Here is a 13,697-nt window from a genome sequence, read left to right as displayed (position 1 = left end):
GTGATAATATCGTATCATGAGGTCCCTGGCAATTCCCAGCCATACAAACTTTTGCCTGCTCAATACTGCTCATCACATAATATTTTACCGTCTTTATGGTATATTGTAAAAAACTATTTCCAAAGTTATTTTTAACATTTATGGCAATTTATCATTATCCTGTTATAACCACCACACAGTCATTACCACCACAATCTACACATATTTCTTTAAAAAAATATATATTTACACATACAATATCACACTCCTGTCTTCTTCAAGTGTAAAGCACTTACATGTCCTCAATATAACTAGTTAAAAATGAGAAATACAACCATTTCAACAAGTTATTGCATCGTTTATGGAAGCCTCAAAGTAGGTATTCAAGCACAGGCAGCAAACGGACATAGTTATGCAATATGGATATAAAAAAATGATTATGCAGTAGTGCCAAATCCTATAGATAGATTAACCAAATCATCAAAATGTTATTTGTCACATGCGCCGAATAGAACAAGTGTAGAATTTACAATTAAATTCTTACTTACGAGCCCTTTCCCAACAATGCAGTTAACAATAAAGAAAATTAACAAGTAGATAAGAAAAAAGTAAAACAATAAAATAACAATAATGAGGCTATATACAAGGAGTACCAGTAACGAGTCAGTGTACTGTACTGGGGTACGAGTTAGTTGGTGTGATTGATTGAGGTAAAATGTACATGTAGCGCAGCATTCTAAGGCACTGCATCTCAGTGCTAGAGGCGTCACTACAGACACCTTGGTTCGAATCCAGGCTGTATGACAACCGGCCGTGATTTGGAGTCCCATAGGGCAGCGCACAATTGGCCCAGCATCGTCCAGGTTTGGCCGGTGTAGGCCGTCATTGTAAAGAAGAAATTGTTCTTAACTGACTTGCCTAGTTAAATAAAGGTTAAAGAAATAAATAAAATCACAACCCATGGTTTTGATTCAGTTTTAAACAAAAATTGATGGTTGTATGATCTGATGGTAATGACAGAAGGGGGTTTGTTTGTTAAATATCATACTTTCATCAACAGAAATACTTTGTTCATTTAATCAGGAAACAAAAACTGATATTGGCTGGGATTATACAATGATTATAATTTTAAAAAAGATATATATATTTAACAAAAACATTTTTAAAGAATAAGACAAGCCAAAAGTATCCGTAGTTGCAAAATCACCCACAGATGTAGGACCAGACTATGTATAGATAGGGCCAGGACATTTTTCTGATCACATGACCTGACCAGGTCCTAGTTATAGCCTCAGTAGCCCAAATTTAGACACTTTTATGAATTATTTAATAAGATGTGGTCTAAGGGCATTCCATTGTGACAGCTTGCGAGATACTGTAAGTCATGGTCCAATGACTGTACTTGCTAAAAGCATATGTCCCACGTCTGAAACTACATCCATAATTTGTAGACGGTTCTGATTGGTGAGGAGCCATTTGCATTGCCGAGCAGTGAACAGGAAATTATGAAATCCGGTTTTTAGATGCTACTCCAGCCTACTGAAATCAAAACCAAACATGGATTGCATGTTGTCTTCTCACTTCACATGCACACCAGTTTGTTTCACGCCCTTGTACACCAGTTTGTTTCACGCCCTTGTACACCAGTTTGTCTAGCTAATCAGCCTCGGATTATGGGCACCATGCTTCCCCAGATGGGAAGTAGAGGAAACATGTGCTTGCGTGCAAAGCCAGAACAAAACATTGCCATTCATATTCATGTTTGATTTGGGTAGGGGGTTAGCATCTTAAAACTGGATTTCATAGCAATGCAAACAGCACTTCTCCATTCAGAACCGTTTACAGTCATTGACCATGACTTCTCGTAAGCTTTCGCAATGGAATGCCCTTAGACCCTTTTTTTATTAATAATTCATAAAATGTGTCTAAATTTGGGTTATAGCCTCACATGGTCTGGTAAACTCCTGTACCTATTGGACACAGCAAGCAAGTTTGATCGAATTTAGTCCTGTATGTTTTTTCCATTTTATTTCTAGGTTCTCAGCAGCACTTACCTTAGCTAGCAGATTTTAATGGCCTAATGTGATGCTCCATTAGCCGTTACAGGTTAGGTACTGTTTGGTATAGCAGAGAAAATTTTCAACCAACCTTAACGATACTGCCTCAATTCCCGACAATTCTAAACGTCCATGTCTAGTTTCAAGGGGTTCGTTGCATTTAGAAAATGCTGTTATTAAATAAAAAAATGCTCCATGAAATAATCAAAAAAATATATACACCATCATCTTGTCTATTTCAAATCTTCTCTCATTGATCAAGACAGGCGAGTGTCTTTTATGGCATTATGGTGGTCCAAAAAACATTTGTTAGAGGTGCATGCTACCACCTACTGTTCGGGGTGAAAACTGGGGAACTTTAATCCAGAAAAACACAGGGAAATAGGGAAACATACCCCTTTAGTCAGATTCAAGTGTCTGCTCCAATCCCTGCAGGCTTTGGGGCTTGAGGGAAGTACATCTTCAGACAATATTCCCCGCAATGTTCCGGCAGTAAAGTCTTGGAGATCCAGAAACGTTTTTGCTGCATTCACAATAATCTTCAATTATCTTCAAATCTTCAATTTTTTTTTTGTTTTACTTGTACAATTTATCACCAGTGCAATAAATGCAACAAAATTCAGCTTCTTCACATTCAGTACCTCAGGATCCCTCACCTGATGAACAACACTTTCTGCAGGCTGCCGGGTATCCATTGCCATTTCTTCCTCATTTGAACTTGCTGGTTCCGCAATTTGCACTGTTTCTGCATAGGAGACATGGTGGACAACCTGGATTCTTGCTACTTTGACCTCCTTCGCCCTTAAAGGGCACTCCTGGACCTCGGGAACGGGGTTCCCACCACAATTGCGGCACAGTGTATTTACGGACTCCTCCACAACATATTCATTCCGTCTGCACACACTTGCCATGAGGACAAACTTTTTCCATTTAAGACACTGCAACGGTCTGTTCACATAAGCTCTCACTGCGTATCTCATATACACCAGCTTTCATGTGTCAGAGGATATTCTTCATCAAATAGCAATAGCACCGGTAGGCTTTCCTCATTCCTTCCATTCACCGTACGGTTCAATCAATGTGCCTCCACTATTCCTGGTACCTGGTGCTTTAGATTTTCAGCCTCCATTTCCACCGTGACGCCAGAGATGACACCTGTTCTGAAAATCAAAGTGTTCTACTTCACACTCCAATAATTCCCAGAGACAATGCACTTTCCTTCTGTTCTTCTGGACATACAATACATCAACACCCAACCACTCCTGGTCACTTTAATTAAATTCACCTTTCGCAGTGCATCCTCCACCATCTCCTTGACTGCAAATGGATCTCCCAAAAACACATCCTTACCCATGAAATGTATTCCAACAAGGAATGAAGCATTATTAGACCGATGCCTGTCTTCATTAACAACTTTAGCCCGTTTTGTACCATTCTTCAATGTTATAGTTTTCCACACATGTCCATTTACTTTACTCAACGCACCATCCGATTCAAACAGTGCTTCCGCCATCATCACTTGTTCCTCGTCCGCAGGTGGGTCATCATGACATGCCTGTCTCAATCAATGAGAGGAGTTTTGAAATAGACAAGATGGCAATGTACACATTGTTGGATTACTTCAAGGAGCAAAACATTTATTTCATTTAATAATGGAGCATGTTCTTAATTCCAACAAACCCCCGGCAACTAGACATGAACGTTTAGAAAACGATGATTATCTTCCACGTGAGGAATTGAGGAAGTATCGAAAAGGTTAAGGTTGGTCGAAGATTCTCTGTCCTACGCCAAACAGTACCTATCTAATAATACCTATCAGCCAGCTGGAACAGAGTAATGGTCTGACTAGGCAATATTTTGAATAGCTACACTTACCTTGGGGTCCATCCAGCTTGGCTTTCTTCACTGTGAAAACAGAGGAACAGAGTCACACAGGGCAACACCATCTCTTGACAGAACTCTTTACACAAAGAACATAACATGCTGGATCCATTTTCCTCCAAAACGACCGTCCATTTCCTGTTTTGTGGGTAGTTCTGAGTCTCACTTTGCTTATTTTCTCTGGATCCCCATTAGCATCCAGTCTTGGGGTAAACACAAACATTAAACGATTGTTGTGAATTCTCCAAGGAAATATCAAAACCAACTAATCAAAGTGGCCAAGTGCTCAATAGAAATGGGACACTTTCAGCATGCCTCATGGACGAAAGTGAGTTATATACTTGTTTGTACCTTACTTTGTTTTCACTGCTCTTTTGCTTGGCATATGCTACTAGCATTTAGTCCATTTAAGTCTATATGTGATTATAGTATTGCCACTTTTTGTCGTCTAATAATTAGTCCTTTTCAACCCCATACCATTTCTAATAACAATCATACGCATCGACAGAAACAATAATATATACAGCAAGACACACCTTATATACCCACATGGAGGAATACTTTTGCCTTTTGACTTAGAAGCTTAAAAAAATGAACTAAAACTCTGCTGAAAACAAATACAGATGAAGGCTTTCATATGTGTCACTGCTTGACATCTGGGGTGATTTTACACACAGTACACATTGTTGTGGGACAAAATGAGCCAGCAACCCTGTGGTTATAGGACAAATGCACTACCCCAGTGACAATTCCTGGCAGAGGCTTTAGCGCACCCACATAGACTGCACCCTAAATGGCACCCAATTTCACTTTGTCCTGAATGGCACCCTATTTCACTTAAAAAGGGAACAACTTTTGACCAAAGCCTTGGTAAAATGTACTGCACTATATAGCGAATAGGGAGACATTTGGGACTCCGCCATAGGAGGTTACACTAGTATGACAGGCCTGTTGTGTTTTATCAGTGTGGTGTTACAGTAGATACAGAAGGAGGTGGTTGGTGGAAATGCTGTCTTTTTTTGAGTGCATAGGCTTTACTTGTCTTGTGTTACCTTGCAGTCACTGCCTACACTGTGCAAAACAGATTTAGTCACAAGCCTAACTTTCAATAAAGTTTTCTTTATCAAAATATATTCGACATCAATCTCCAGGGACCTCATTTATCAACCGTGCATACGTTTCATAATACAAACTGGCGTGCGTGGGCCACATTATTAGGATTTATCAAAAATGTCGCACACAACATATACGCATGTTGTCATTGATAAATCACAGCCATGTCATATTTGTGCGCTCGTGAACTAGCGCTACAACCCTGCCTGGAAAACCCCTTCTATTAACCTTTTATGGTAACAAAAATACCCCCATTTGCTGTATGATTTGGAGATGTTGCAACTGGGCCATAGCCATTTCTATAAGAAAGCTGAAAAGCAAATTTGATCACATTTGATCACATTTTGAGTGTGGGCAGAATGTTTTCATCTTTTGCAGTGACTTAAAAAAAAATGCATGTTGCCTATAGCGAGTGCCAAACGCTGGACTCATTCTGCAAGATTGAACAAATATTGCACAACAATACTGTAGCCTACCCATACTGCCATAGGCTATACCGGTCTATTTAGTTTTGAGCATGGTTGACTATTGAATGAGCGATGAATAAATGGTAGCCTAATATTTGTTGTGGAGTTGGAATAAACCAGTCATGTCAGAAAAGGAGAGACATGCCCCGCAATATGATTAAGGTCTATATAATTAAAGTAAAATAAATATATTAGGCGACATTCTTCTATATGACCTCATCAACGGCAAATGCAGCTTTTTGTCATTAGGCCTACGTTTTAATGTTTTTATTAGCCTACCACTATTATAATTCCTGTGCATCAAACACCTCCATTTCCCCCCCCAAAAAATGTGGTTTCTAAACATTTTCCACTACAAGTTGTGCGTATGCATGGTCTGAGATTTGCGTGGAGAGAAACTGGCACACGCAAGGTTTAGAGTATTTTTTTGTACCTTTTGATAAATGAGGTCCCAGGGTTGTTTAGATGAAAGCTATAATGCCAAATGTGTTTGTTTTTAAAAATAAAGAAACAGGGAAGCACCGGTGACTCAGTCAATATTTTTTTGGTGTGACTTGGTCAATAAGAAAGTGGTCAAATGAAGCAGATGCTAAACTACAGGACTGTTTTGCTACACAGACTGGAATATGTTCTGGGATTCTTCCGATGACATTGAGGAGTACATCACATCAGTCACTGGCTTCATCAATAAGTGTGTCGATGACGTCATCCCCACAGTGACTGTACGTACACACCCCAACCAGAAGCCATGGATTACAGGCAAAATCCGCACTGAGCTAAAGGGTAGAGCTGCCGCGTTCAAGGAGCGGGACTCTAACCTGAAAGCTTATAAGAAATCCTGCTATGCCCTCCGACGAACCATCAAACAGGCAAAGCGTCAATACAGGACCAAGATTGAGTCGCACTACACCGGCTACGATGCTCGTCGGATGTGGCAGGGCTTGCAAACTATTACAGACTACAAAGGGAAGCACAGCCGCGAGCTGCCCAGTGACACAAGCCTACCAGACGAGCTAAATCACTTCTATGCTCGCTTCCAGGTAAGCAACACTGAGGCACGCATGAGAGCATCAGCAGTTCTGGATGACTGTGTGATCACGCTCTCCATAGCTGATGTGAGTAAGACCTTTTAACAGGTCAACATTCACAAGGCCGCAGGGCCAGACGGATTACCAGGACTTGTACTCAGAGCATGCGGTGACCAACTGGCAAGTGTCTTCACTGGCATTTTCAACCTCTCTCTGACTGAGTCTGTAATACCAACATGTTTCAAGCAGACCACCATAGTTCCTGTGCCCAAGAACACTAAGCTAACCTGCCTAAATGACTACTGACCCATAGCACTCATGTCTGTAGCCATGAAGTGCTATTGAAAAAATGGTCATGGCTCACATCAACACCATTATCCCAGAAACCCTAGACCCACTCCAATTTGCATACCGCCCCAACAGATCCACAGATGATGCAATCTCTATTGCACTCCACACTGCCCTTTCCCACCTGGACAAGACCTAAGTGAGAATGCTATTCATTGACTACAGCTCCGCGTTCAACACCATAGTACCCTCAAAGCTCATCACTAAGCTAAGGACCCTGGGACTAAACACCTCCCTCTGCAACTGGATCCTGTACTTCCTGACGGGCTGCCCCCAGGTGGTAAGAGTAGGTAACAACACATCCGCCACACTGATCCTCAACAGGAGGGCCCCTCGGGGGTGCGTGCTCAGTCCCCTCCTGTACTCCCTGGTCACTCATGACTGCATGGCCAGGCACGACTCCAACACCATCATTAAGTTTGCAGATGACACAACAGTGGTAGGCCTGATCACCGACAACGATGAGACAGCCTATAGGAAGACCTGGCCATGTAGTGCCAGAACAACAACCTCTTCCTCAACGTGATCAAGACAAAGGAGATGATTGTGGACTACAGGAAAAGGAGGACTGAGCACTCCCCCATTCTCATCGACGGGGTTGTAGTGGAGCAGGTTGAGAACTTCAAGTTCCTTGGTGTCCACATCACCAACAAACTATCATGGTCCAAACACACCAAGACAGTCGTGAAGAGAGCATGACAAAGCCTATTCTCCCTCAGGAGACTGAAAAGATTTAGCATGGGTCCTCAGATCCTCAAAAAGTTCTACAGCTGCACCATTGAGAGCATACTGACTGATTGCGTCACTGCCTGGTATGGCAACTGCTCGGCCTCCGACCACAAGGCACTACAGAGGGTAGTGCGTACAGCCTAGTACATCACTGGGGCCAAGCTTCCTGCCATCCAGGACCTCTATACCAGGCAGTGTCAGAGGAAGGCATAAAAATCAAAGACTACAGCCACCCTAGTCATAGACTGTTCTCTCTGCTACCGCACGGCAAGCGGTACCGGAGCGCCATGTCTAGGTCCAAAAGGCTTCTTAACAGCTTCTACCCCAATCCATAAGACTCCTGAACAGCTAATCAAATGGCTACCCAAATTATTTTCACCCCCCCCCCCCCTTTTACACTGCTGCTACTCCCTGTTTATTATCTATGAATAGTCACTAACTCTACCTACATGTACATATTACCTCAACTAACCGGTGCCCCCGCACATTGACTCTGTACTGGTATCCCCCTGTATATAGCCTCTCTATTGTTATTTTACTGCTGCTCTTTAATTACTTGTTACCTAAATTTTTTACTTATCTATTTTTACTTAAAGAAATTGAACCAACTTGTGCTGAAGGATACCTCTGTCATTCAGTCAGTTCAGGAACAAACAACAATAATTTGAAAGATTGCCTAATAGGCCTATGACTACGTGGTACAGCTATTTGTAGGCTATAGCCTAATGTAAATACAAATAAATATAGCTTAATATCATTGCACTGTTTGTGATGAGAGCTTTAGTTTCATTGTATTGTGTAGTTTACATTACGCTGCATCATAAATAAACGTTGATTTGATTAGCTTGAATAGATGGTTACTATATACCTTATTACAGAATAAAAGAAAACAGAGGAACTATCAATTAATTTAATTGCATAGATTAAACATGCTATCAAATCAATTGACCAAGTAGTAAAATCATAGTCACACACCTCATGTAGCCTAGCCCATAGGCCTATATGTTTTGATAAGGATTGTATCACAACTGAAGTGGCCTAATAACTTCTTAAAATGAAGCACATTAATCCGCTTTACAACCGGTGTAGAGCCTAACTGCTATACATAGGCGGTGCGTGACTTTCAAGTTTGGGGAAGATAATTTTCACCATAAAAATGTTTACCTTTTAGAATAAAGCATTACATGCATTTTCGGTCCCTTTTGAGAAGTGTTTTCCCGATAATTGATTGCATTTTGGAACATTCGCGCTTATAGCCTACTGCTGTGTGCGCATTGCAGCGCTTATAATGTCAAGAAATAACCTAATAGTTGATCAACATTTTAAGCTTAACATTCTGTCCTGTTGCATCAGCCTCATTGTTAAAAAAAATCATGTATGCGAGTGGTTGTATTAATTTGGGATCTATCGCATCCCACAACTGTCCCAGAGTAGGTTTGGAATATGTATTTCTTGCTCAGAAGGACAAGTTGACCAATACAATAGGTCAACTTTTGTACTAGGGATGATAGTAGAATGACAGGCTGGTGCTTTTGTTGTTCGTTAGGCCTACTCATCTTGTTGGCTGATGAAAAGTTGGCTAAATGCGGACAGCTCTTCAAACATCTTCAATAGGCGCCTCAGAATTTGATAAGAGGGACTCGCCCAGTTGCGTCCCTGATATCCGTCTTCGCTTTGAGCCTACGTCTTAGCGGAGATGCCTGTGAGAAGGACCCGATAACGTGACATGCATTGGCTAATAAGAATTGAAATATCTGAGAGAGCCTATGTGAGTGAGAGGTGCTTCGGAGCACGGCAGCCGGGATAAGGGAATCATTATTATATTCAGCCCAAGGGCACAATGGCCACTTTGGCATGGATTTTTTGAGGGGGCATTACGGCCACACAAGGAGGATGCCGCCGGGAAATTCGAGACCTGGTGAGAATATCGAGTTCTTTTCAAATTGTGAATGTCAGACTGCTTAAGGGCGCGCAGCCTGCACAAACCAGAGCTCATGCCTTTCATGCAACTGTTTTCAAATCCTCATTAGTCGTATCATGCAGGCTTAGAATGTATTAAAAAACAAAACATATAGCCCAACGTTTGTAGAACAACTAAAGGTGCATAAATAACTCTACATTAAGCATATAGGAGTTTCTATTTCTTTGTTAACCGCTCAACACAGAATAGCTGCATGCGCGCACTTCCTTGGAAATCGTTTAGAGAAAATATCCTTTATATAATTAAGCTATGTTCAATTGTATTCTTCATAATATAAAATAATGCCACAAAATTATAAAATGAACTAGTGTAGCCCACAGCCATATGGCATAGCCATATCAGGGCCTAACAAGGACAACTCAGAGTATGCTGTTCTGTTCTTCTGAATTAGACTACATTTTCTTCATGTCATGTTTCTTTAAACCTGTCTAAAATAAAAAATTGATTGATTGTGATGGTGTAGGCTATATTACAGGGATTTATTAGACTTTTAAAAATGTAGATGTTCCAAAGGTCTGCATCAGTGGCTTGTAGACTATGCGTGGAAGACAGAAGATGCTCAGAGTGTTCATTTTAATTAACGGTCAATTACCATGAGACCGGTCCGTGGAGTTTTATGAACATCAAGGCAGACACATGGTGAATTTGTATCCTATATCTTGTTGGTGTGATAAGGTACATGTGGCTAAACCCCCACTCACACTCCGCCGAGCTGCAAGGAATGAGACATGTACAGTTAAGCAGTGGTCTCAGCTCACGTGGAACCTGTTCTCCCTTACTGTCAACAAAGTCCCTAAAGCCATTGATGGTGGAGGAGCACCGGAGGGAGAAGCGTTGGCACGGGATGTGAATGCCTTCTTCCCCGAATCCCAGAGGGAAAGGCTCTAGCCAACTCTCTCGCTCCAGGATGTTTGCCTGACGTACCAGGTGTGTGTGCTCGGGACTGTGCTGCAGCCTGATCCGCTCCGGACGTGCCCTTTTAAAGCTTGTGGTTGTGAACAGGCGGGTTCTCTTGTTGTTTATACGGCTGGATAGAAACTGCTGGTGATTGAGTGTGACAATTTTTTTATTTTCACTGAGGGAGTTTTACCCCTCTTCCAGCCACTGCACTTCCAGGGTTTTTGTACCTGGCCTTTCTTTTAGTCCCTCTAAAGAGCGAATGAGTTTGTCAAAGTGGTCAAGCCTCCGATGGGCCTTCGAGTACACACACGTAGCCTACAGTTCATCATTCCCGCCACCACCAGAGAGAAGACAGGGAAGAAACCACTATCAACCTACCTCTCGGCTGCTATACAAATTTATTTAGTTTGTCATTCTAGCGTTTTTTATGGAACTTGTGGTAATTAAATGTAATTGACAGAAATAGTTTAACCAGCTCTGTGTATTCTCAAATTCAAAAAAGTGAGGGAGCGCTGCTCCCCCGTGTTCCCGGCAGCATTACACCCGACAGTACAGTACAATATAGTACAGCACAGTACAGTAGTGTTCAGTACAGTAGAGATTAGTACAGTAAAATAGAGTTCTGTACCGTAGAGTATACTTCAGTACCACAGGAGGTTGGTGGCACCTTAATTAGGTTGTGGTAATGGTTTTGAGTGAAATAAGTGAAATGGTATCAAATACTCCAAACACATGGTTTCCATGTGTTTGATGCCATTCCATTTGCTCCATTCCAGCCATAATTATCAGCCGTCCTCCCCTCAGCATCCTCCACTGTTCAGTACAGTACTGACCTATTCTCTACTTGTATTTACTGTACTGTGCTGTCTGGGGGAGACAGAGGGCTTGTCCAGACTGTTTTCACACTCTTGCTTCGACCACCACGTGACAGAAAGGGAAAGAAAACAATTATTAGCTGAATATAACAGTAGCCAGTGGAAGGGAGGAAAGTAGCAAGTGACCTCCTATGAATCCCCATTGTAGACAATTGTTGCAGTCATTCTGTTACAGATTTTTTGGGTCATTCTGTTACCAACATAAACCAAATTGTTATCAGTAAAAACACTAAATAATTGGTAGGTCTACCTTAACTTGTTAATTCTGTGAACTTCCATTATCCTCCCTCCTTATGAGGGAGCGAAATTTGAAAATACATTTTTGGTACAGAATGACAAGACACCAGGCAATACTTCTTAAACTAACAGAAGGCAAATTTCTGGTAAAGTAAATATAAGTGTTGATATTAGTTGGCAGGGGTGTTTACTTCCGCATGATTGTGTTTTGATGTATTTTTAATTCTTACTTTACAGCCTTATTCTAAAATGGATTAAATTAAAAATGTTCCTCATCAATCTACACACAATACCCCATAATGACAAAGCGAAAACAGGTTTTTATAAATGTTTGCACATTTCAAAAAAATTAAAACAGAAATACCTTACTTACATAAGTATTCAGACCCTTTGCTATGAGACTCGAAATTGAGCTCAGGTGCATCCTGTTTCCATTGATCATCCTTGAGATGTTTCTACAACTTGTAGTCCACTTGTGGTAAATTCAATTGATTGGACATGATTTGGAAAGGCACACACCTGTCTACATAAAGTTCCACAGTTGACGGTGTATGTCAGAGCAAAAACCAAGGAAGAGCTCCGAGACAGGATTGTGTCGAAGCACAGATCTGGGGAAGGGCACCAAAACATTTCTGCAGCATTGAAGGTTCCGAAGTGGCCTCCATCATTCTTTAATGGAAGAAGTTTGGAACCACCAAAACACTTCCTAGAGCTGGCCGCCCAGCCAAAATGAGCAATCAGGGGAGAAAGGCCTTGGTCAGGGAGGTGACCAAGAACCCGATGGTCACTCTGACAGAGCTCCAGAGTTCCTCTGTGGAGATGGGAGAACCTTCCAGAAGGACAACCATCTCTGCAGCACTCCACCACTCAAGCCTTTATGGTAGAGTGGCCAGGCGGAAGCCACTCCTCAGTAAAAGGCACATGGCAGCCTGCTTGGAGTTTGCAAAAAGGCACCTAAAGGACTCTCAGACCATGAGAAACAAGATTCTCTGGTCTGATGAAACCAAGATTGAACTCTTTGACCTGAATGCCAAGAGTGGAGACTGTTATAGCAGCAAAGAGGGGACCAACTCCATACTAATGCCCATGATTTTGGAATGAGATGTTCAACGAGCAAGTGTCCACATACTTTTGGTCATGTAGTGTACATGGAAATCCTCAACTGTACACTATAAATTAATTCCTGTTGTCCTATTCTGAGAGTGCGGGTTGAATATCTTTTGTGGCTCTGTCTCTATAAAGCCCACTCTCTCCCTCTGCAGTACTTTTTAAACAGCTCTGATGTAACTGAAGCCTTAGTTAATGCCCCACACTCTCACTACACACACGCACACACGCACACACGCACACACACACACACACACACACACACACACACACACACACACACACACACACACACACACACACACACACACACACACACACACACACACACACACACACACACACACACACACACACACACACACACACACACACACACACACACACACTACACTATCTCTCTATGGCAGGGCCTGTGTAGCCTACAAATACACACGGAATCACAGTGCATCCCACAGCGAGTTTTAAAATTCAACAACCCTCACCTGCACAGCTGATAATATTCAATACAGGACAAAGTCTCCATGACAACGGACAAAAGGGGACGATGTGTGAAATTCCCTGACTAAGCGAGAGAAGAGGCATTACACGCTGAACTAGTGATGAGAGTCTTACTGGAATACCAATGAAGTTACTGTATTATTAGATTGCACAGAGGCTGAAGCGTCTGTGCCTGCCGGTAGTTACAAACAGAGAAAATCCTATGTTGTGTTGGTGAAGAACTTAAGCTATTCTGTATCTCCTTCAACGCTTTGTTGGCTGAACATCTGAAATAGATCCAGTTCATTTTCAAACCCTAAATGAATATCCAAATTCTATACCCATTGCAACTCTGCCAGGCAGCACTGCAAATTAAACCGTTCAATATTGGACTGAAAGTGGAGAATCAAATGAATTGCCTTTTCATCACTGGAAACACACAAGTCTAAATGTAGCAGCAGATAACAGACCACCAGCTGATTGTGTTCCAGCAGGACTAGAAACGGCTCAGGCAA

The 13,697-nt window shown here is 41.8% G+C and overlaps 1 protein-coding gene across 1 annotated transcript in view; it reads right to left on the bottom strand.

Moving 5' to 3' along the window:
* LOC129824339 (protein unc-13 homolog A-like) overlaps positions 1-13,697 on the bottom strand; it is an 88,868-nt gene that overhangs the window by 66,680 nt on the left and 8,491 nt on the right. The window contains 1 exon segment of the mRNA XM_055883916.1: positions 3,912-3,941. Within this exon segment, the coding sequence (XP_055739891.1) occupies positions 3,912-3,941 (30 nt within the window).

Source organism: Salvelinus fontinalis, chromosome 26 (genome assembly GCF_029448725.1).
Source record: "Salvelinus fontinalis isolate EN_2023a chromosome 26, ASM2944872v1, whole genome shotgun sequence".
NCBI lineage: Eukaryota > Metazoa > Chordata > Actinopteri > Salmoniformes > Salmonidae > Salvelinus > Salvelinus fontinalis.
Note: the sequence above shows the minus strand (reverse complement) of the source record. Positions and strands in the feature narration are given on the sequence as shown.